Below are 16,779 nucleotides of genomic sequence, written 5' to 3' on the forward strand. Positions count from 1 at the left end.
TCGGACCACTTCTGAGACGGGAATGTGGTCGGAATGGCAACTACCCCGAAAATCTTCGTTAGGGTATTAAAGTCACGCGGCTACGCGTGTAATTCATTTCAAAGTCGTAGAAAGGCGAACAAATACGCCAAAGTCATGCGTGTACAAGTGCAATATTATTTATTTATGGCTGTTTAGGGAGGAGGATCTTCTTCCAGAATCCCTCGACTCAGCTTAAATAAAGGTGAAAAAAACTTTTATGGGTTCTGGAGGTAAACTTTTAATGAAAAAAATAGAACTTGTAAGGTAGCTGCTATTTCAATAAAAGTTTTATGGTTCGACTTAACCATAATTTAAACTGTCATATTCTAATAATACATACTTCGTAAAAATTAATTAAATTGTGCTCGAGGCAAACATTAAAAAAAATCAGTTGCATGTGTAAGTGACAAGCATTTTATTACAATTATCTAAAGATACCTGCCACTTTATAGTAAATACCATTGAACAGATTTAAAAATAAATCAGGATCCATTTAAATCTGCCTTCAAGGGATTATTATTTTTTGTGGACCATATCAGGATGTTTTACCGCTTAATACAGTTAAGCTTTAAGAGTTTGCAAGAGAACCGGAATAAAATGGCTGGGCTCTACAATGGGATTTGGACAATGCATTGCAGACGTGGCATGTAAAGCTATTCAAGTCCAACTTCACCCCTTTGGGAGCTGGGTGGCCAGCGGAGGGCGTTCACGGAACATCGCCCATTGTCAATCCGAATCCAGAAACGGGGCTGGCCAAAGGCCATGGCCAGGGGTCTTGGTGAGGATGTGCTCATGGTCTGGCCACAGGATCCGTATAAATGCCTTTATTTGTGTAGGTCAAACAAAATGAACTGTAACAATATTGATACAGCTGGCATCGGAGGTTCGAGCACAAAAGTATTGTGGCACGACTGCGACTTTCCCACACCCGATAAGTCTGGTTGCCAGGCATTCCTGGCCAGCTTTTTGTTTCCGCAGTTTATCAAACCAGCGAGCGGCTTCATTAACCTAAGCCACAAAAGTTTAACGAAGGATTAACTTCTCTATTGAATGTAAAATAACTATTTGGTCGGGGTTGAATGCTCTAGAATGTGCGCATTAAAATTATATGTATGCTAACTGCGGTCAAAATATGTGTCTTTAATAGTTTGCTACATACCAAATGGAATCTCGTTATCAGAAATATTTAAACACGCTTACTTTTGGAATTTATTTAATAAAAGGTAGCAATGTATTTATACATGTAGCTTTGTGTTTTATGTATTTTCAATAGTATTTTTAAAAGGTTTGCATTTTTGTTAAGACATTTTTATTATTTAGAAGCAAACTAAGAGTTATCAAAAGCGTGTTAGTTTACAAATACAGTCGTACTTCCCCAACTCAAAGTCACTTTAAAGCGAACTAATATTGTTTACAGTAAAAGTATATAAGCAGCTTAAATCAAGTCTAAATAGCATAAACTTTACTTGGTGGTCTAGATTTTGGTAAAACCTTATCAAAGGAAGGAATATTTAAAATTGGCGCACATCGCAAATCTTTAGTCCATCCCTAACGGACTGCCAACATGCTGGTGGTGTAACCAGAGTCCACATTTCTAACGAACAAATTTCAAAATATTCAAAAAAGCAATTTTGCTACAGGTGGACTGTCCGGGCGTATTCTTTCAAGTTTTTATGAATTGGGTTCAACTTTACGGCACGCGCTGCCGCACGATGACACCGCCGAGCGGGCCAGGGGCAGCTTTGAATTGGATGCGCCTCTCCGGCCGCGGATTCGGTTTGATCCGAATCACGCGAGTTGGCAGGCCTGCGCACCCGCACCCGCACACCACCCATCCAACCGCCCACCGCCTGCTCTGCACGAAAACAACAATCGGATTCCGACAGCAAATGGACCACACAATACCGCCCAAAGAGTTCAAGTGGACGCCGGGCAATCTGATCAACGAGAACTTTAAGTTGGGCGACAATGGTCACGTTTGCGTAGTCCTTAACCGCCAGATCCAGGTTCCGTCGCACGTGGTCAAGCTACTGTGGAAAAACGGTAAGCGCGGAGCTGTTATAAAACCAATCCTAGCCAGCTATAGTTTGCAATCCTTTTAGCTGCCGTGCGCTGTGCCGTCGATGGAGGCTCCAACCACTGGCGTGACTTTGTCGTGGCTCAGGCAATGTCAAAAAAGGCCGCAGCCACCACACCACTTGAGCCACTCGACGTGATAACGGGTGACTTTGACTCGATCACCGAAGATACGGTGGATTTCTTCAAGACCACTCCGAAAGTTCACACTCCCGATCAGGATGCCACGGATTTCACCAAGGCCATCGCAGTGCTGCAGCCTGTTATGGCGCAGCGCAAGATCCGGGATGTGGTGGTGTTCCATGACACTTCCGGCCGGTTGGACCAAGTGATGGCTAACATCAATACGCTGTACAAATCCCAGAAGGACAACTGCAATGTATTTCTGCTGAGCGGAGATTCGGTCACGTGGCTTCTGCGACCGGGCAAGCACACGATACAGGTGCCAGTTGACCTTGTCACTAGTCAGCGGTGGTGCTCCCTGATGCCCGTGGGCTCGTCGGCGCACAACGTGACCACCACTGGCCTCAAGTGGAACCTATGTTTGTAGACAAAATCACCTTGATCACTCAAATCTTTAACCAACGCTCCTATTTTCATCCACAGATCATGCACAAATGGAGTTCGGTGGTATGGTCAGCACATCGAACACCTACGCAACGGAGTTCGTCCAGGTCGAGACGGACGCCAACCTGATCTGGTCCATGGGCGCCTACGACTTCGAGGAGAAGGTGCGGCAGACCGCCAAGTCATGAGAGGCTAATCAAAGAAATTATGTACTTAAGTAAGGATAAGGTAACCCCAATGTACAATGTTAATGACCAAAGCGGAAACCGATTGTTTTTTTGTGTGGAGCGATTACTATAGTGTTGTTATTGTTTAACAAAATGAACGTTTATGTAAAAATTCAAGGTGATAAGCTTAATTCTAATTACTAACATTTTAGAATGAAATTGGGTTGGACAAATGCTTGAACAACTTTAAAAGGTTTTACCAAAAACAAATAGGGATGAAGTACACACTTTTTCTCTTGATGAAAAATAAATTGTTGTTGCTACAAAACTGAATATAGAAGCGTAACTAGAGGCTATAATTTCTAATGCAAAATGGCGGGTCTCCAGTTTAGGATTAACCTGAGCATTTCTCCATTCGTTTTTTAAAACGTTTAGCTTATGTTATTTTGATCCTGGCAATGGCATAAGATCAAAGCCGAAGCTGTTTCCTGTTTTCTTGGATTTCCAGCCTGATGATGATGAGGCAGCTGAGCTATCCGCTCGCATGGCGCCCGCCTTGCCTCCCCGACCTCTTGTTGATGTACTCTTCTTGGCCGCTGGCGATGCTGTATTGGTTTTGTACCTCTTGCTAGCTCCAGCTTTGTATACCTTCTTCCTTTTGCCCGCTCTGTAGTTGCTGAAACCGCCGGCACCGCTCGTGTTGGCACTGCCCTGTGATGCCACCGCCCTGTCCCAGTCCACACTTTCGTTGTTCCAACCTGAGGTGCTGGGCTTCTGCTTGACGGCCGCCTGTTCCGCCTCTTCGTCCAGGACAGCCTGCATAAGCAGCTTCTCCGACGCATAGTTTGACGTAATCTCAAGCATCTTGGCGCCGTATTTATCGTAGTTCGCCTTTGTAACGTGCGGAATACTGCACATGTCCTTCTCGGTGAGGGGTAGGGTTTCAGCCATGCTCTTCAACGCCTGAATGTTCATAATACTAGCCATGGTCACATTCCGCTGACTGGCAATGGTACGGCACAGATCCAGTAGATCCGTGTAGCAGCGCTCGTGAATCTCCCGCATTCCATCGCCACTACTGGTCGCCACGGCATCGGAAACGGTGGCCACCGTCGCCTTGGCTTCTTTGGCGTTTTTGGTCACGGTAAACTCGAAGCTTGGCGTTCCCTCCATGAGTTTACTGATGTTATTACCCAGGTACAGATAGGCCTGTGGGAAGTCGTTGGCGAATATCAAGTCCTCTCTTAGATATCCGTCGATGACCATTTTGCGCAACAGCCTTTGTACATCGTTTTTCTCCCAGTCCTTTAAGGCTCCATGGTGGGGTGTTTTGTGGTGGTTAAAGTCCATGATCTTCTTGATCTTAGAACCCTTTAGAACGTCGGATATATGCAGTAGCGTGAACCGGGATCTACCGCTGCAAAGATCCTTAACAGCTCGCGCAGCCTTACGGGCAATCTCCAAGGCATCGACCGCCCGATAAGCTCGCTTATTGAGGCAATTGTCGCAGGCGGTCTGTCTGTTTTCAAGGCACTGCTCGCTGGTGAAGTGTTCTCCAAAGTAGTCCAGCTGCTGCGCACGACGGCAATCCGTAAGGTTTTCACAGTACCCAACAATGCGATATAAATTGTCTACGTGTATCTTCTTCACATTGTATTGGAGAGCTTTGTCGGCTGAAATAGGAGTACGAAGGATAAGTTTTGTTTTAAAAAAAAAACTTAAACAAATTATTAAAGACAATTTCAACGAAAGAAAATTCAATTTATTATCTTGACTACTTACAGTCCAACATCTTCTTTATCCTGAGCATGTCCGAATAGTTGTAGTACAAGATGCAATCCGCCAACTCTCCGTCTCGTCCCGCGCGACCTGCCTCCTGGTAGTAACCCTCGATGGACTTGGGCAGCGAGAAGTGCAAAACGAACCGCACATCCGGTTTGTCGATTCCCATGCCAAAGGCAATTGTTGCACAGATTACCCTTATCTTTCCGGTTAGCCAATCCTTCTGCCGACTTTCTCGCTCGGTGTCGGTGAGACCCGCATGATAGGCCACCGCTCGGACGCCGTTCTTGCTCACTTTGTTGGCCGTCTCGTCGCACTCCTTGCGCGACAGGCAGTAAATTATGCCGCTGGAATGTGCCGGCTTGGTGCGGATGTAGGCACTAATGTCGTCCAACGTCGAGGCACCCTTCTTGGGCAACACCCTGTACCGCAAATTGCTGCGGTTGAAGCTGGACAGGAACCACTTGCAATTCTTGAGATTTAACTGCGCCAGAATATCCAAACGAACGCGGGGCGTGGCTGTAGCTGTTAGGGCAATGGTTGGAACGTTGGGGAAACGCTTCTTTAGGATTCCAAGTTTCTTGTAGTCCGGTCGGAAGTCATGACCCCACTGCGAAACACAATGTGCCTCGTCTATAACGAATCGGCTAATGTAATTGTTAGAATTTAGGGTATCTAATGTGTCCTGAAAGCGAGTAGAACTACTAATCTTTTCGGGCGTCACGTAAAGCAGTTTGACCATTGGTGGCTGAGACTCCAAGTCCCTGTAGATGGCCATAACATCAGCCATTTTTTGCTCCCCGCTCAGACTCTTCGCACAGATCTATGTAAGAAAAGTTAAAAAAAAAAAAATTGATATGATAAATAACAATTACAATGCCTTTCTACTTACATCCAAAGAAGCCAGCTTATTGATTTGATCGAAGATCAGCGATTTCAGCGGACTGACCACAATGGTCACACCCTCGGTTAGAATAGCAGGCAGCTGATAGCAGAGCGATTTTCCTCCTCCCGTTGGCATCAGTACGAAGCAATCATTGCCCACAAGGGTGGCATTGATCACCTGCAACTGATTGGGACGAAAACTCTTTAGACCGAAGCTGTAGCTCAGGCCATGCATGAGACGGGTGGAGTGCTCAAACTTTTGGCCATCGAACTCTCCGGTGATGCCGTCATTGTGCACATTGGAGTGGAAATTGCCTGACAGCTTCTGGGAGCCTGTGGGCGTAGGCACTTTGGCAGGTACAACGCTCCTGCTGGTACTCGGACCGGCATCTAAACCGGTAATATTTGCTGCAGCCTGAGAATGCATTACCTCAAACATGGCCTCATCGTATTCGGGAAACCCATCGTCATCCAAGGGAACATTTTTCGGCTTTTCTTTTGGCTTCTCCTTTGGCTTTTCCTTCACCTTCACAGTCTCGAAATCCTTGTAGCCATAGCCATTGAACTCGGACCTGCGGCCCTGCATCTGCTGGTGCTCGTTCTCAATTTCCGCAAGCAGACCTTCCAAGTCATCATCGGCATCGTCCATTTCACTTGAGGTGGTCTGCTGTGTGGGACGGTTCATTTGCTCCTCTTCGAGATCGCTATCCAACATTATACTCTGGGCCAGATAGTCATCCGGCTCCTCGCAAAGATCGTGGATGAGTTCCTCGCATTTTCGCAACATATGCGGATCGTTTTCATTTTTATGTGGCGAGAAATCATCCGGTTCCCCGCAAAGATCCTGGATAAACTGCTGGCGTTTAGGCATCGGAGGCGGATCGCTGGGTGGCGAGAAATCCTCCGGTTCCCCGCAAAGATCTTGGATGAACTGTTGGCGTTTAGGCATCTGAGGCGATTTGTTTGGCTTGCTGGGTGGCGAGTAATCATCCGGGTCCCCACAAAGGTCATGTAATAGCTGTTCGCGGTTGGGCACTTTTTCTTCTTTGCTTTCTATTAGATTGGATGGCACAAGACGGAGACTTTTCTCTGGCAGGGAGGATATATTTTTACTTGTTGAGCTAGACGGCATTCGACTCTGTTCCGCCTGCATTTCCAGTTCCTCCTGCTCCAGGGCCTCTTGCTCAGCTTTTTGCTTGCTTTCATTCCTATCCATAGTTTTTTGGAGAAGTTGCGTCCTAGCCTTAAATTTCTGTCGCATTACCTTGAGCTTGAGAAACGTGTTAGGCTGAAACCCTGTGATTTCATTGAAGTGCATGGCGGGAATTTGGTCAATCAGAGAGCAATATTTCTCCATAAGCTCGACGTAAGTATTGCGAAAGAAGTCCAGAGTGGTCTTTAGAGCCTCTGAGCCCTGCTTGTTGGGATCGATGCTGAAGTTGTCATTCTGGGCTAAATCCTTTAGATAATCCGCCAGAGAGTTGTCAAACGCCACACTGAGTCTGGGTTTTAGTGGTGCCGCTGGAGGTGGAGAAGTGCTGCGAGCAACCGACGCTGATTTCGTTGGCATGGTATTTTCTTTTGTCGACCCCAGCTTGTATCCTGTCTGCCCAATGCTTTTTTTCTCTGGAGAGTCCTCGAAAAGATTATTACTACTGCCGGTTTTTGTGAATGCATTTAAAGCTCGAGGTGATTTCGGCAGAGTGGACAAGGTAGGCTTTTTCTCTGTTATTTGTGGGAAATCGTCGATAGAAATTGTATCCAGGGTCAGGTAAGAATTTTTTCTATCATTCTGTGGTGGTTTCTTTGGGGAACTTTTTTTCGACTTATTGGCAGGCTGTGGCGGCGGAGGTGAATCGGGCAGGGTAAGTAACACATGTCTTCCTCCGTTTTGTTTGTTTGGGGAGTCCTCGAATGAGTATTTTTGATCGGTCGGCTTTTTCTCATTTTGTGACAGTTTCTTTGGAGAGTCCCGAAGTAAACCTGTTTTTAACTTTGGACCTTGAGGAGAATCAGACAGAGAAAATGGTACGTACTTTCTCTGATTCTGTGGGGGTTTCTTTAGAAAATCATCAAATGAATTGTTTCCTACAGGAGATTCAGACAAGCCCCGGTTAGTGTGGCTTCCCTCGCTGTGTGTCAGTTTCTTGGGAGAATCTTTGACGGATTTCTTGGCAGGAAGTGGAGCTAATGGCGATTGGGACAGGTTACAATAAGTGTGCTTTATAAACTTATTATAATCCTTGCTGGATTGGCTCGTTTTCTGCGTTGTTTCCTCATCGGATGAAGAGGAGTCCAGAAATATGGGGTTGTATGTTGCACTGGGCTTAACCCTGACATTACTTACTAAAGTAAAATATTAGTTTCGGTTATTTTTAATGATCATAACACTCCAAATACCTTTGGGTTGACTCTGGGAATTCTTATCCAGGCCAATGAAGCTGCTAAGTGTGAGCTGTTTTCTGGGCGCATAGGGTTTCTTTGACATGTTGACTTGCGATTCATTCAGCTGCCAGAGCTTTCTTGAGCAATCAAATATTTAATAACTTTGTAAACAAAACAATTTAATAAAGATAAAGACTAAAAACCCGCGCAATAATGATTATAAACAATGCGAATAGCATTTAGTATGACCGTGCACAGCTGCTGAAATATACCACAGGAATTCTTAAATATACCATTTAGTTATAAAAGTTAATCTAAAAATTTTCCAAAAGCATATGAGAATTTTTGTAAGTCACTTTGAAAGGAGTTATATTTACTGTGAGAAATCTTGTTATTGGCTTACCGAAAGGTAACTATTCTCGGTTACCTGGAAGATGGGATTCTAGCTAGAAAATAGCCAGATAGAGAAGACAAGCAAACAGCTGATAAGCGACATGCTTTCTGCTTCCTCTTGTTTCTGAGGTATCCAAACAATTCCCAAACGTGTTAAATAAAAACGCATATTTTCAGAAGTAGCACGAAGATTATTATGCATACGTGAGTATTTTTATCATATTCTGCAATAACCTCCAACCAGAGCTCTGACGTCGATCCGCATTTGCGTTTCGCAGACATAACCAGTTTAAGACCCCCTCTGATGAAGACGAACTCGATGATCTGGACGAGGACATGGTGGTGGGAGTCATAGCGGAGATCGAGCAGGAGGTGCTGAACGAGTCGGACAGCGACAATGACGAATACGATCTGGGGTACATGGGTGCTCCGGTGCCGGAAAACGATGGCGACAGCAGTAACGATGGCAACGAGAGTATCAGCAGCGACGACAGTTTCGATCCCAATGCAGCGGACTCGGACTCAGATGATTCGATGCAGGAGGACGCGGCTAGTGGCACCGCTGGAGGAGCCACGAGCGCCAAGCGTCGCAAGGACGACGATGCCCCGTCGGGCACCAAAAGGGAATCAGAGGCCACCTTCGACCTCGACGATGAGGACGAAACAGACGAGACGGTACGTGCCATTATAGCAGCCATAAAGAAACCGCGCAGTGCCCCACCAGAGATCAAACTTGAGGACTTCATTACGGACATCTGCTTTCATCCGAATCGCGACATCATCGCTCTGGCCACCATCATCGGAGATGTCCATCTGTACGAGTACGACAACGAGGCCAACAAGTTGCTGCGCACCATTGAGGTTCATTCCAAGGCCTGTCGCGACGTGGAGTTCACCGAAGATGGACGATACCTGATCACCTGCTCCAAGGACAAGTGCGTAATGGTCACCGACATGGAAACGGAGAAGCTGAAAAAGCTGTACGAAACAGCCCACGATGATGCCATCAACACGCTGCACGTGCTTGATGAAAATCTATTCGCCACTGGTGATGATGCGGGGACGGTCAAGTTGTGGGATCTGCGCACCAAGAACTCCATTTTCGAGCTTAAGGAGTTGGAGGATCAGATTACCCAACTGATAACCAATGACCAGAACAAGCTGCTACTGGCCACCAGCGCCGATGGCTATCTGACCACATTTAATATTGGTGCGCGGAAAATGTATGTGCAATCGGAGCCGTACGAGGAGGAGCTGAGCTGCATGGGAATCTATCGTAGCGACTCTAAGCTAGTGGTGGGCACCTCCAAGGGTCGCTTGTACACCTACAACTGGGGCCAGTTTGGCTACCACTGCGACATGTATCCGGGAATCAAGAGCCCCATTAGCCTAATGATTCCCATCACGGACAGGATTGCCTGCGTCGCCGGGGAGGATGGAAACATTCGGGCTTGTCACATAGCTCCCTATCGTAATCTCGGCGTGGTGGGACAGCACAACATGCCCATTGAGTCGCTGGACGTGAACACCAACGGCGAGCTCCTTGCCTCCTCCTCGCACAACAACGACGTCCGATTCTGGAACGTGAAGTATTTCGAGGACTTTGGGGACATTAAGTATAACGAAAAGCACAATGCATACAAGGAGAAGCGTCACAATCTGCCCTCCTCCAAATGCACTAACACATCGGACTTTTTCGCCGACCTGACCAAAGAGGATGCCGATGATGATGATCCAGGTGCTGGACCCAGTAACACCGCCTAGAATAAAATGTTTGCTAGCAAAGATTAATTCAATGGGTGGGTCGATTTAAAATGATACAAATTTAAGGACTACTTTTACCTGTTAACATCATTTAAAGGCAACACTTTAAAACTTTTAAACCGAACCATAGCTATACGCCGGGATAAAATAGACATATAGAGATTTAAAACAATTATTTTGTTTTAAAAGTATTACACATTTATGAAAATTGTGCATTCACATGAATTCTTTTATAGGAAAATATAAATAAAAAACTTTTAGAATGTTTAAAACTATATCTTCGCCGCAAGACTTTTTTATAAAAAAAAATACTGACCCATCCAATTATAATAGATTAATTTAATAAAACATCGATCTATAACATTTTCCACAAAGAAGTATATTAAAATTTCCCAATAAACTGTTATAAAAAGATTTATAAAATATAACTGATTAAAATAAAAATACCAATCAAATATAAAAGTTGAATCTCTCGTTCATATTGGGGATAATAAAAGCAGAAAAAAACTGTATTTAATTTGATTATTTATTGATTTCTGTTGTCTTGGACAACATACAATTTTGAAAAGTTTTATAAAACTTTTACGATAAAATAAATCCAACCTTATATTACACAATATATATTTTGTTAGCTTAAGCTTTTAAAAATTGCATCAAATCAAATCACTTATATGGCACGTTATGAGATATTGAGCAGAAGTCGGCAATTTTAAATCGAATATATACATAATTAGGTAGTAGAATAAGATAAAATCCTACTTTGAATTTTTGTGACAAAAAATTTAACTTAACAAGTATTGGAAAATTATTGGGGTCATACCTAAAAAATTTAAAATATATAAATTTAAAACTCATGCTTATTAATGTTATATGGAAAAATGCAGTGCCAATTAGACTTCCAAGCCGTTTAAAATAAGGGTCAGATATTATGTGGTAATTCGTTTGACAATTAAAAATATAACAACAAGCTTGGGTCAAAACTATCTTTCCCACCCATTATGGGAATTCTATACTATAACAATATACGGCATATTTATGAAATTCTTATCACAAGAATTTTGTTTCACAATACGTGGACAATTTGTACATATGTATAGGAAATAATTTGCCAAATCACTTAGTATACTTAGAAATTGAGCCAAACCGATTTAGCTTTTTGAAAGTTTTCAGCGCAACACGGCAGCAAGCCCTGGCAATTGCCTTTTCCATGCGTTGCGGTGGGTTAAACATTTTAAGGTTTGTATATAAGGGTATTAAGATTATTTTTTCTTTGTTCTTATATGGATGCCTGCCGCGACGAACTCAGTCTAAGAGATTTACATAAAGATTCCATGCACACAATGTCATAAGGCGGCGGTATTGGCGGCATCGGTGACTCCACTGGAGCTTGGCGCCAGTGCGTCATTGGCCATATGGGTTTCGATGTCGACGCGGCAAATAGGGCAGTGCTTGTTCGTGACTAGCCACTGATCCACGCAGTCCGTGTGGAATAGATGCATGCAGGGCAGGCGGCTGCAAGGGGATTAAAAACACATTAAAGGGTCATATTTTTTAGGACTAATATAGTATTGTTAAAGAAACGTTGGGATCCTACCGGACATCGTTTTCGATCTCAAAGAGGGTCAGGCAGATGGCACACTTTTCCGCATCCTCATCCGACTCACTGGGCCGCCGGACTCGTCTGTATTTATGAGGCAAGGTATTCCGCTCAATAGTTTCCTAAAATAAATGTAAATAACATATGTAACAAACGACTAAAATAACTAATAATCCGCTTTTGCTCTAACCAAAGTAGCTCCCCGGTTTGGACGTGGTGGTCCGATAAGGATGCGGGAGCCCAAAGAGAGGGGTGTGGCCAGCCCGATCTCCAGATGCAGCGGTGAGTAGTGGTGGTGAAACATATGGTGGTGGATAGCCCGCTGTCGCTGCAAGTGCTGCATAACTGGTGGAGATTGCTGGGCTTGCGGCTGCGGTTGAGGTTGGAGCTGCAGGTGCCTCAGACTCGGTTGAGGTGCACCGCCCCCACTAGCAGATCCGGATGTGGCTGGTGCCTGCTGTTGAGGTGATGGTGGAGGAGCAGCTGCAGCTGCCGCAGCATCATACGGCGGATAGTAGGCGGGATCCAAACTGGAGACAGGACCATTCCTCGCATGTACACAACTGCAGATGCTATGCAGGTACCCGTTTCGCAGGGTGCTCGTGAGCAGGGGAGCATTTGAAGAGAGATCTATGGGCGTGGGCGTCATGTGACGACGGTGCATCTCCTGCATGCTCTGCTGCCGGTACCATAGATTCTGGTGCACAGGATACGGAGGCGCTGGCGTCAGCGAAGTGGCAACTATGGCACTAGCCCGATGCGGCGGATGGATGTGGGCGTGCATCTGGTTCTGCGGCGCTTGGTGTCCTTGATGCGGCTGCGGCTGGTAGTGCTGCCGATTGCTATAAGCCGCCTCCGAGCGTCGAACACTGAATGGTGGAGATCCGCAGTACGGAATCGTGCTGCGGCCGGAGTACATTTCCAGAGGCGGTGGCGGAGAAACCGCGGCCCCAAGGTTACCGTTTGATGCTGCTCCCGGCGCTGGTGGATTGATGGATTGCCGCTGCTGCTGCTGGTGCACCACGGCATGCGGAGGCGTCCTGCTCCCATCCAAACTGGCTTCCAATGCGGCTGCTCGTCCTTCGTTGTGCGCCTGGGAAAGCAATTCACTAAAAGTTTGCGCCTGTGCCGCCGCTGCCGTCGCCGCAACTGCAGCAGCATTCAACGCTCCACTCAGTGAACTGCGACTGCTTCCGCCTTGGCCGCCCTGAAAATGGGGATGCGGCTGGAGGCTTGGTGAGTAATCCGCCTCCATTACAGTGGGCAGTGTTGTGATCGCGTAGTGGGGCACATAGTAGGGATGGTAGCGGTGATAGACATTGGCCGGACTGCTGCGCCGCCGGCGAGACTGCTGCGAAGATGTCTGGCCACCAGCGGAACTGCTCGGCGTCGAGGTGGGTGCCCTCTGCTGATGGCGTATGAAGGCCTCAGCGGAAGAATTCTCTGGCAGCGAATGCGGCGGTAGTGGCGGTGGTGGTGGAGGAGCCGGTGGATGACTTTGCATCCACACGGATGACTCGTTGATTGGAAGGAAGTAGCGCTGAGGATCCATGCTTGAGCAGCGCTGCGGGTAAAAGTGACTGGCGCCGGGATCCATCAGCTGGTCGAGCTCATAGCTGTAGTTGTGGTCCGATATGGCAGCGCGATCCGCCAGAGCACCGCTATAAAAGGCGAATGCCGAGGTGCCATCACTGTTCGCCTCCGTCCGACGATCTGTCCTGCGAGCATATGGGAGACTGTAGGCATAGTTAAATATGGGTCTTCTCTCGTCACTTGGATTCTCCTGGTTGTGTTGATGGTCGTTCCGATACCGCTCACGATCCCGCTCCCGCTCACGCTCCCTCTCTCGGCCTCGCTCCCTATCCCGCTGAAGTGACGTCTCATTGGCCAAGCCATCGTCATCTGAGGTCAGATCAATCGATAGAATGGGCTCACGGGTGGAGTGCACGAAGACCACGTCATCATCATCGTCGTTCGAGTCCGAGGACCAGTCGTCCAGCTGCAAATCGGGAGCAGTCAGAACGACGGCATCACCGCGGTTTACGTTGCTGCCTCGCCTGCCCGTGGAAGTGGACGGAAGATTGATGAGCTCCACGGAGGACTGTCTCTCCCTCGGGCGACCCACGTAGGTAATCACGCAGGGTCCGTTCGCATTTGGCGTCGAAGACTGTGGAAAAGATACGGGATTATGCTGCTCAGAACTGCTGCCATGCTCAGCATAGGTGCGATGCCTGCTTCTTCCCGGCTGAAACGAGTTGTAATTCGTGGGCGACAGTTTGGTGGAGGAACTGGGCGGCGACCTTCTAGTGAGTTCCAGTCTTGGCTGCTTCCTGGGCGGCACTGACTCGTCCGAAGGACGCATCCGACTCCAAACAATGCCAGGATTACAGTCGGCGCCTAAGATTCCGCGCATAGCCTGGGCAAGCGGCTCCTCCTGGTGCTGGTCTTGCCTATTTTCCTCATCAAGGTTAGGCGGCTCATGCCGCTCGTTTTCCTGTTCAGAGGTTGTAGACGGCGTTCCATCAGCGGTCGGCTCCACGGATCTCTGATTAACATGAGACCCATAATCCACACTACGCGTTGTATGGGTGGCTGTGGAGCAAGAGGCTGGTCGCATATATGTGCTATCCGGCGGAGCTCCAGCCACGGCGCGTCGGCTATTGAAGTATGTGTGATCCGTGTGCCCTGCATCCGTATCATTGGATCCCCTACTACCTCGAATAATCGTGACTGTGGGCTCAAGTGGGGGAGCCGGATTATGTACACGCAGATCCCAGCCATCATCGCTGCTCTCATTTTCTGGCGTCAGTCCTCTTAAGTTGCGATAAGAGAAGTGATTAATATGCCGTCTTCTCGATTGTGCACTCGTGCTTGGCGTGGCATCCGCATCTATGGCTCCAGATGACGAGTTCGACGCATCGCTGGAGCGGTTGGCCTTCTTCTTGTTCACATGGACTGCCGATGTGGTCGTCGTAGTGTTTGTGGTGCGCGTATGGGCGAACTGTCCGTGCTCCGTGTCCGAGGCACTGGAAGTCACATCGTCGTACGCATTGACGGCACTTGGCGTTGTGTCAAAGGAGCTGTTACTCAACTGCAGCGAACTGGAGGGCATTTCGTACACCACAGCAGTGGCGTCCATGGCATGCTCTTCCATGGCGCCGGCAGGCCAAGTACCGCTGATGGAGGCCACCACTGCATCGCCGGCATTGTCGCCGTCCGGCTCTAACGTCAGGGGTTCAGTCTTCTTTCGCTTGGGGCGTGGAATGGCATGGGCAACGGGGAGATTGGCGGCCGCCGCTGTGGAGGAGGACGGCTGCTCCAGAAACTGGACCACCTCCTGGGACTGCCCCTGGGTGGAGTCCGCATAGCGACTGCTGCTGGCCACCGATTCACAGCGGCAGAGTCCGGCCAGCGAACTGCACTTGTCGCACCGCCTGGCCATGGCCTCGAATTCAGAGGTGGATGCCACCTCGCGCCGTGGCGCCACCAGGGCGGTGAACGTGGGCGGCGAATGGGTATGGGTGTGGGTCTGCGGTCCGGTCAGGAACGGTGTCATTAGCATGTAGCTATCGGAAAGCGTGTCCCGCTGCTGATTATAGTACATGGCATACTGGGAATCTGCAAGAGGCCAATAGGATTAGTACTATCTCAAACGTGGCCAGGGACCAGCTTACGGGTATCCTGGCCGCCCGGACTCGAGGTCACACCGCCGTAAGCCATCGAGACCCTTGGCTGGTGGCGCAGCTCGTCCTGGTCATTCTCCAAGCTATCCATGGCTCTTTAGTCGTCTAGAAGGGTAACGTCAACGGAACGGCAAAGAAATGTTTCAGCGCACATAGGCCAAAATGTGCTAAAAATATGTATATATACGAAAAAAATGTTTGATTTTCGGGTATGAGGTATAACTGCCAAAGGGAGACCAGTTTACTTTTCTGTTCGGGAACAGATACAAAAACAAGCAGAGAGGTAAACAGTTCGGTTCCCGTGCTCTTGTCAGATACATTGCCCCCAAAGATCGGTTACGAATAATACAATTTTCACTTGCTGTGGGCTTTTTTTTTTGGGGATGCAAAAAAGCATTTTAAAGCTCAAATTAAAGTTTGAAAACTGCAATTTTCCCTTGCTTGTCAAATACACACTCTTTTGTCAGCACCAATTTTCCGACGAACTTTTCATCGCCGTCAGCGGAAAATCCGAACGTTTCGTTTGAAAACCCCAATCGCAGCGGTGAAAAGTGGAAGATTGTGCTCCGATTCTAAGTAGAAAGGTGACGAGATTTTTCCACGGAAGCTCCAAATCAATTATTAGTTGTCTTATTAATTAAGTTCACTTTTTTATAGACAACGCAATAGGGATGAGTGCAGTATCGATATGTAAGCTTATCGATAGGAGTTTGCATAAAACAAATTGTTGCGGCAATTTGTATTTTTATAAAATTTGTTATTTGTTAATAAAGGGGTATTGTTTAAAAACATTTTAAGTTTTTGAAACTGTCTTGCTGTCAATTAACACAAAAGTCTAGAACAGCTGTTTGGCGAGGGGTAGATTTTGAACAGCTGTTTAATGAAAACAAAAGACCCCAAAAATGCTTACCTTTAGATTTTTTGAATTTTTTTTTTTTTTGATCTTAACAAGTTTTAGTTTCTGATATGTTCTGGATTGTATTCTGTATTCATTAATACATGAGTATTACTTAATTCGGGGGGCGGAAAATCTTCAGATAAGGAATCCTGGGGGTGGGGGGAGGTAGATAAACAGCTGCTATTGTGGAACAAAAGTAAGCTTAAATGCAATTTTGTTCGAGGGGGTGGGGTGGTATTCTAGCCGCAGCTGCCGCTCTTAAAAATGCACAGTCTGCACTTGAAATATGCGAAAAATACACTCTCACTATGTAACCATTTTGTTCTTGGTAATTTCAATATTCTAACAGTGAAGAAACCGAAACTGGAAAATCGCCAGACAACTTTTTCTTCGACGTTGCAAAAACTTGCACTTCGGCGATGGGAACGATACTATCGTCGAGAAATTAGGATTATTCTGCATTTAAGTTTTGCACAACGGCCACACTTTTAATTCAAAAGTATCTGAATTCAATTGTGTTACAATTATTAATTACAATAATTAATTAAATTAATTGTTCTT

The 16,779-nt window shown here is 46.7% G+C and overlaps 4 protein-coding genes across 6 annotated transcripts; 2 read left to right on the plus strand and 2 right to left on the minus strand.

Annotated features, from left to right (window-relative positions):
• The first annotated feature begins 1,679 nt into the window (after positions 1–1,679).
• On the plus strand, positions 1,680–3,177 carry LOC108045484 (thiamin pyrophosphokinase 1). Its single transcript, XM_017124830.2, has 3 exons — positions 1,680–2,064; positions 2,124–2,639; positions 2,704–3,177. The coding sequence occupies exons 1-3, from the start codon at positions 1,695–1,697 to the stop codon at positions 2,850–2,852; spliced, it is 1,035 nt and encodes a 344-aa protein (XP_016980319.1). The 5' UTR covers positions 1,680–1,694; the 3' UTR covers positions 2,853–3,177.
• LOC108045480 (Bloom syndrome protein homolog) lies at positions 2,970–8,256 on the minus strand. Its single transcript, XM_017124825.2, has 4 exons — positions 7,899–8,256; positions 5,506–7,844; positions 4,614–5,436; positions 2,970–4,504 (listed from the first exon to the last, which is right to left on the minus strand). The coding sequence occupies exons 1-4, from the start codon at positions 7,984–7,986 to the stop codon at positions 3,273–3,275; spliced, it is 4,482 nt and encodes a 1,493-aa protein (XP_016980314.2). The 5' UTR covers positions 7,987–8,256; the 3' UTR covers positions 2,970–3,272.
• A 100-nt stretch (positions 8,257–8,356) lies between these two features.
• On the plus strand, positions 8,357–10,463 carry LOC108045483 (WD repeat-containing protein 55 homolog). Its single transcript, XM_017124829.2, has 2 exons — positions 8,357–8,480; positions 8,555–10,463. Exons 1-2 carry the CDS (start codon positions 8,473–8,475, stop codon positions 10,038–10,040), a joined length of 1,494 nt encoding a protein of 497 aa, XP_016980318.2. The 5' UTR covers positions 8,357–8,472; the 3' UTR covers positions 10,041–10,463.
• An 85-nt stretch (positions 10,464–10,548) lies between these two features.
• LOC108045482 lies at positions 10,549–16,641 on the minus strand. 3 transcript variants are annotated; one of them, XM_017124827.2, is made up of 5 exons: positions 16,231–16,641; positions 15,312–15,487; positions 11,828–15,255; positions 11,635–11,759; positions 10,549–11,552 (listed from the first exon to the last, which is right to left on the minus strand). In XM_017124827.2, exons 2-5 carry the CDS (start codon positions 15,409–15,411, stop codon positions 11,384–11,386), a joined length of 3,822 nt encoding a protein of 1,273 aa, XP_016980316.1. In that variant the 5' UTR covers positions 15,412–15,487; positions 16,231–16,641; the 3' UTR covers positions 10,549–11,383. The 3 variants fall into 3 exon arrangements, with proteins under 3 accessions (XP_016980316.1, XP_016980317.1, XP_016980315.1); XM_017124828.2 differs by lacking the exon at positions 16,231–16,641 and adding an exon at positions 15,791–15,990; XM_017124826.2 differs by lacking the exon at positions 16,231–16,641 and adding an exon at positions 15,777–15,990.
• Positions 16,642–16,779: the final 138 nt, after the last annotated feature.

The sequence above is a fragment of the Drosophila rhopaloa genome, unplaced genomic scaffold (assembly GCF_018152115.1).
Source record: "Drosophila rhopaloa isolate 14029-0021.01 unplaced genomic scaffold, ASM1815211v1 contig_178, whole genome shotgun sequence".
Taxonomy (NCBI): Eukaryota; Metazoa; Arthropoda; class Insecta; order Diptera; family Drosophilidae; genus Drosophila; species Drosophila rhopaloa.

Excerpts from the sequence above, each read along its gene's own strand:
- LOC108045482 (XM_017124827.2), bottom strand. The coding sequence starts at position 15,411 with ATGGATAGCTTGGAGAATGACCAGGACGAGCTGCGCCACCAGCCAAGG. Across the intron at positions 15,256-15,311 it reads TCCGGGCGGCCAGGATACCC|ATTCCCAGTATGCCATGTAC; the intron begins GTAAGCTGGTCC and ends GGCCTCTTGCAG. Across the intron at positions 11,760-11,827 it reads CAAACCGGGGAGCTACTTTG|GAAACTATTGAGCGGAATAC; the intron begins GTTAGAGCAAAA and ends CATTTATTTTAG.
- LOC108045480 (XM_017124825.2), bottom strand. The coding sequence starts at position 7,986 with ATGTCAAAGAAACCCTATGCGCCCAGAAAACAGCTCACACTTAGCAGC. Across the intron at positions 7,845-7,898 it reads TTCCCAGAGTCAACCCAAAG|TAAGTAATGTCAGGGTTAAG; the intron begins GTATTTGGAGTG and ends ATTTTACTTTAG. Across the intron at positions 4,505-4,613 it reads GATAAAGAAGATGTTGGACT|CCGACAAAGCTCTCCAATAC; the intron begins GTAAGTAGTCAA and ends CTCCTATTTCAG.
- LOC108045484 (XM_017124830.2), top strand. The coding sequence starts at position 1,695 with ATGAATTGGGTTCAACTTTACGGCACGCGCTGCCGCACGATGACACCG. Across the intron at positions 2,065-2,123 it reads CAAGCTACTGTGGAAAAACG|CTGCCGTGCGCTGTGCCGTC; the intron begins GTAAGCGCGGAG and ends CAATCCTTTTAG. Across the intron at positions 2,640-2,703 it reads TGGCCTCAAGTGGAACCTAT|ATCATGCACAAATGGAGTTC; the intron begins GTTTGTAGACAA and ends TTTCATCCACAG.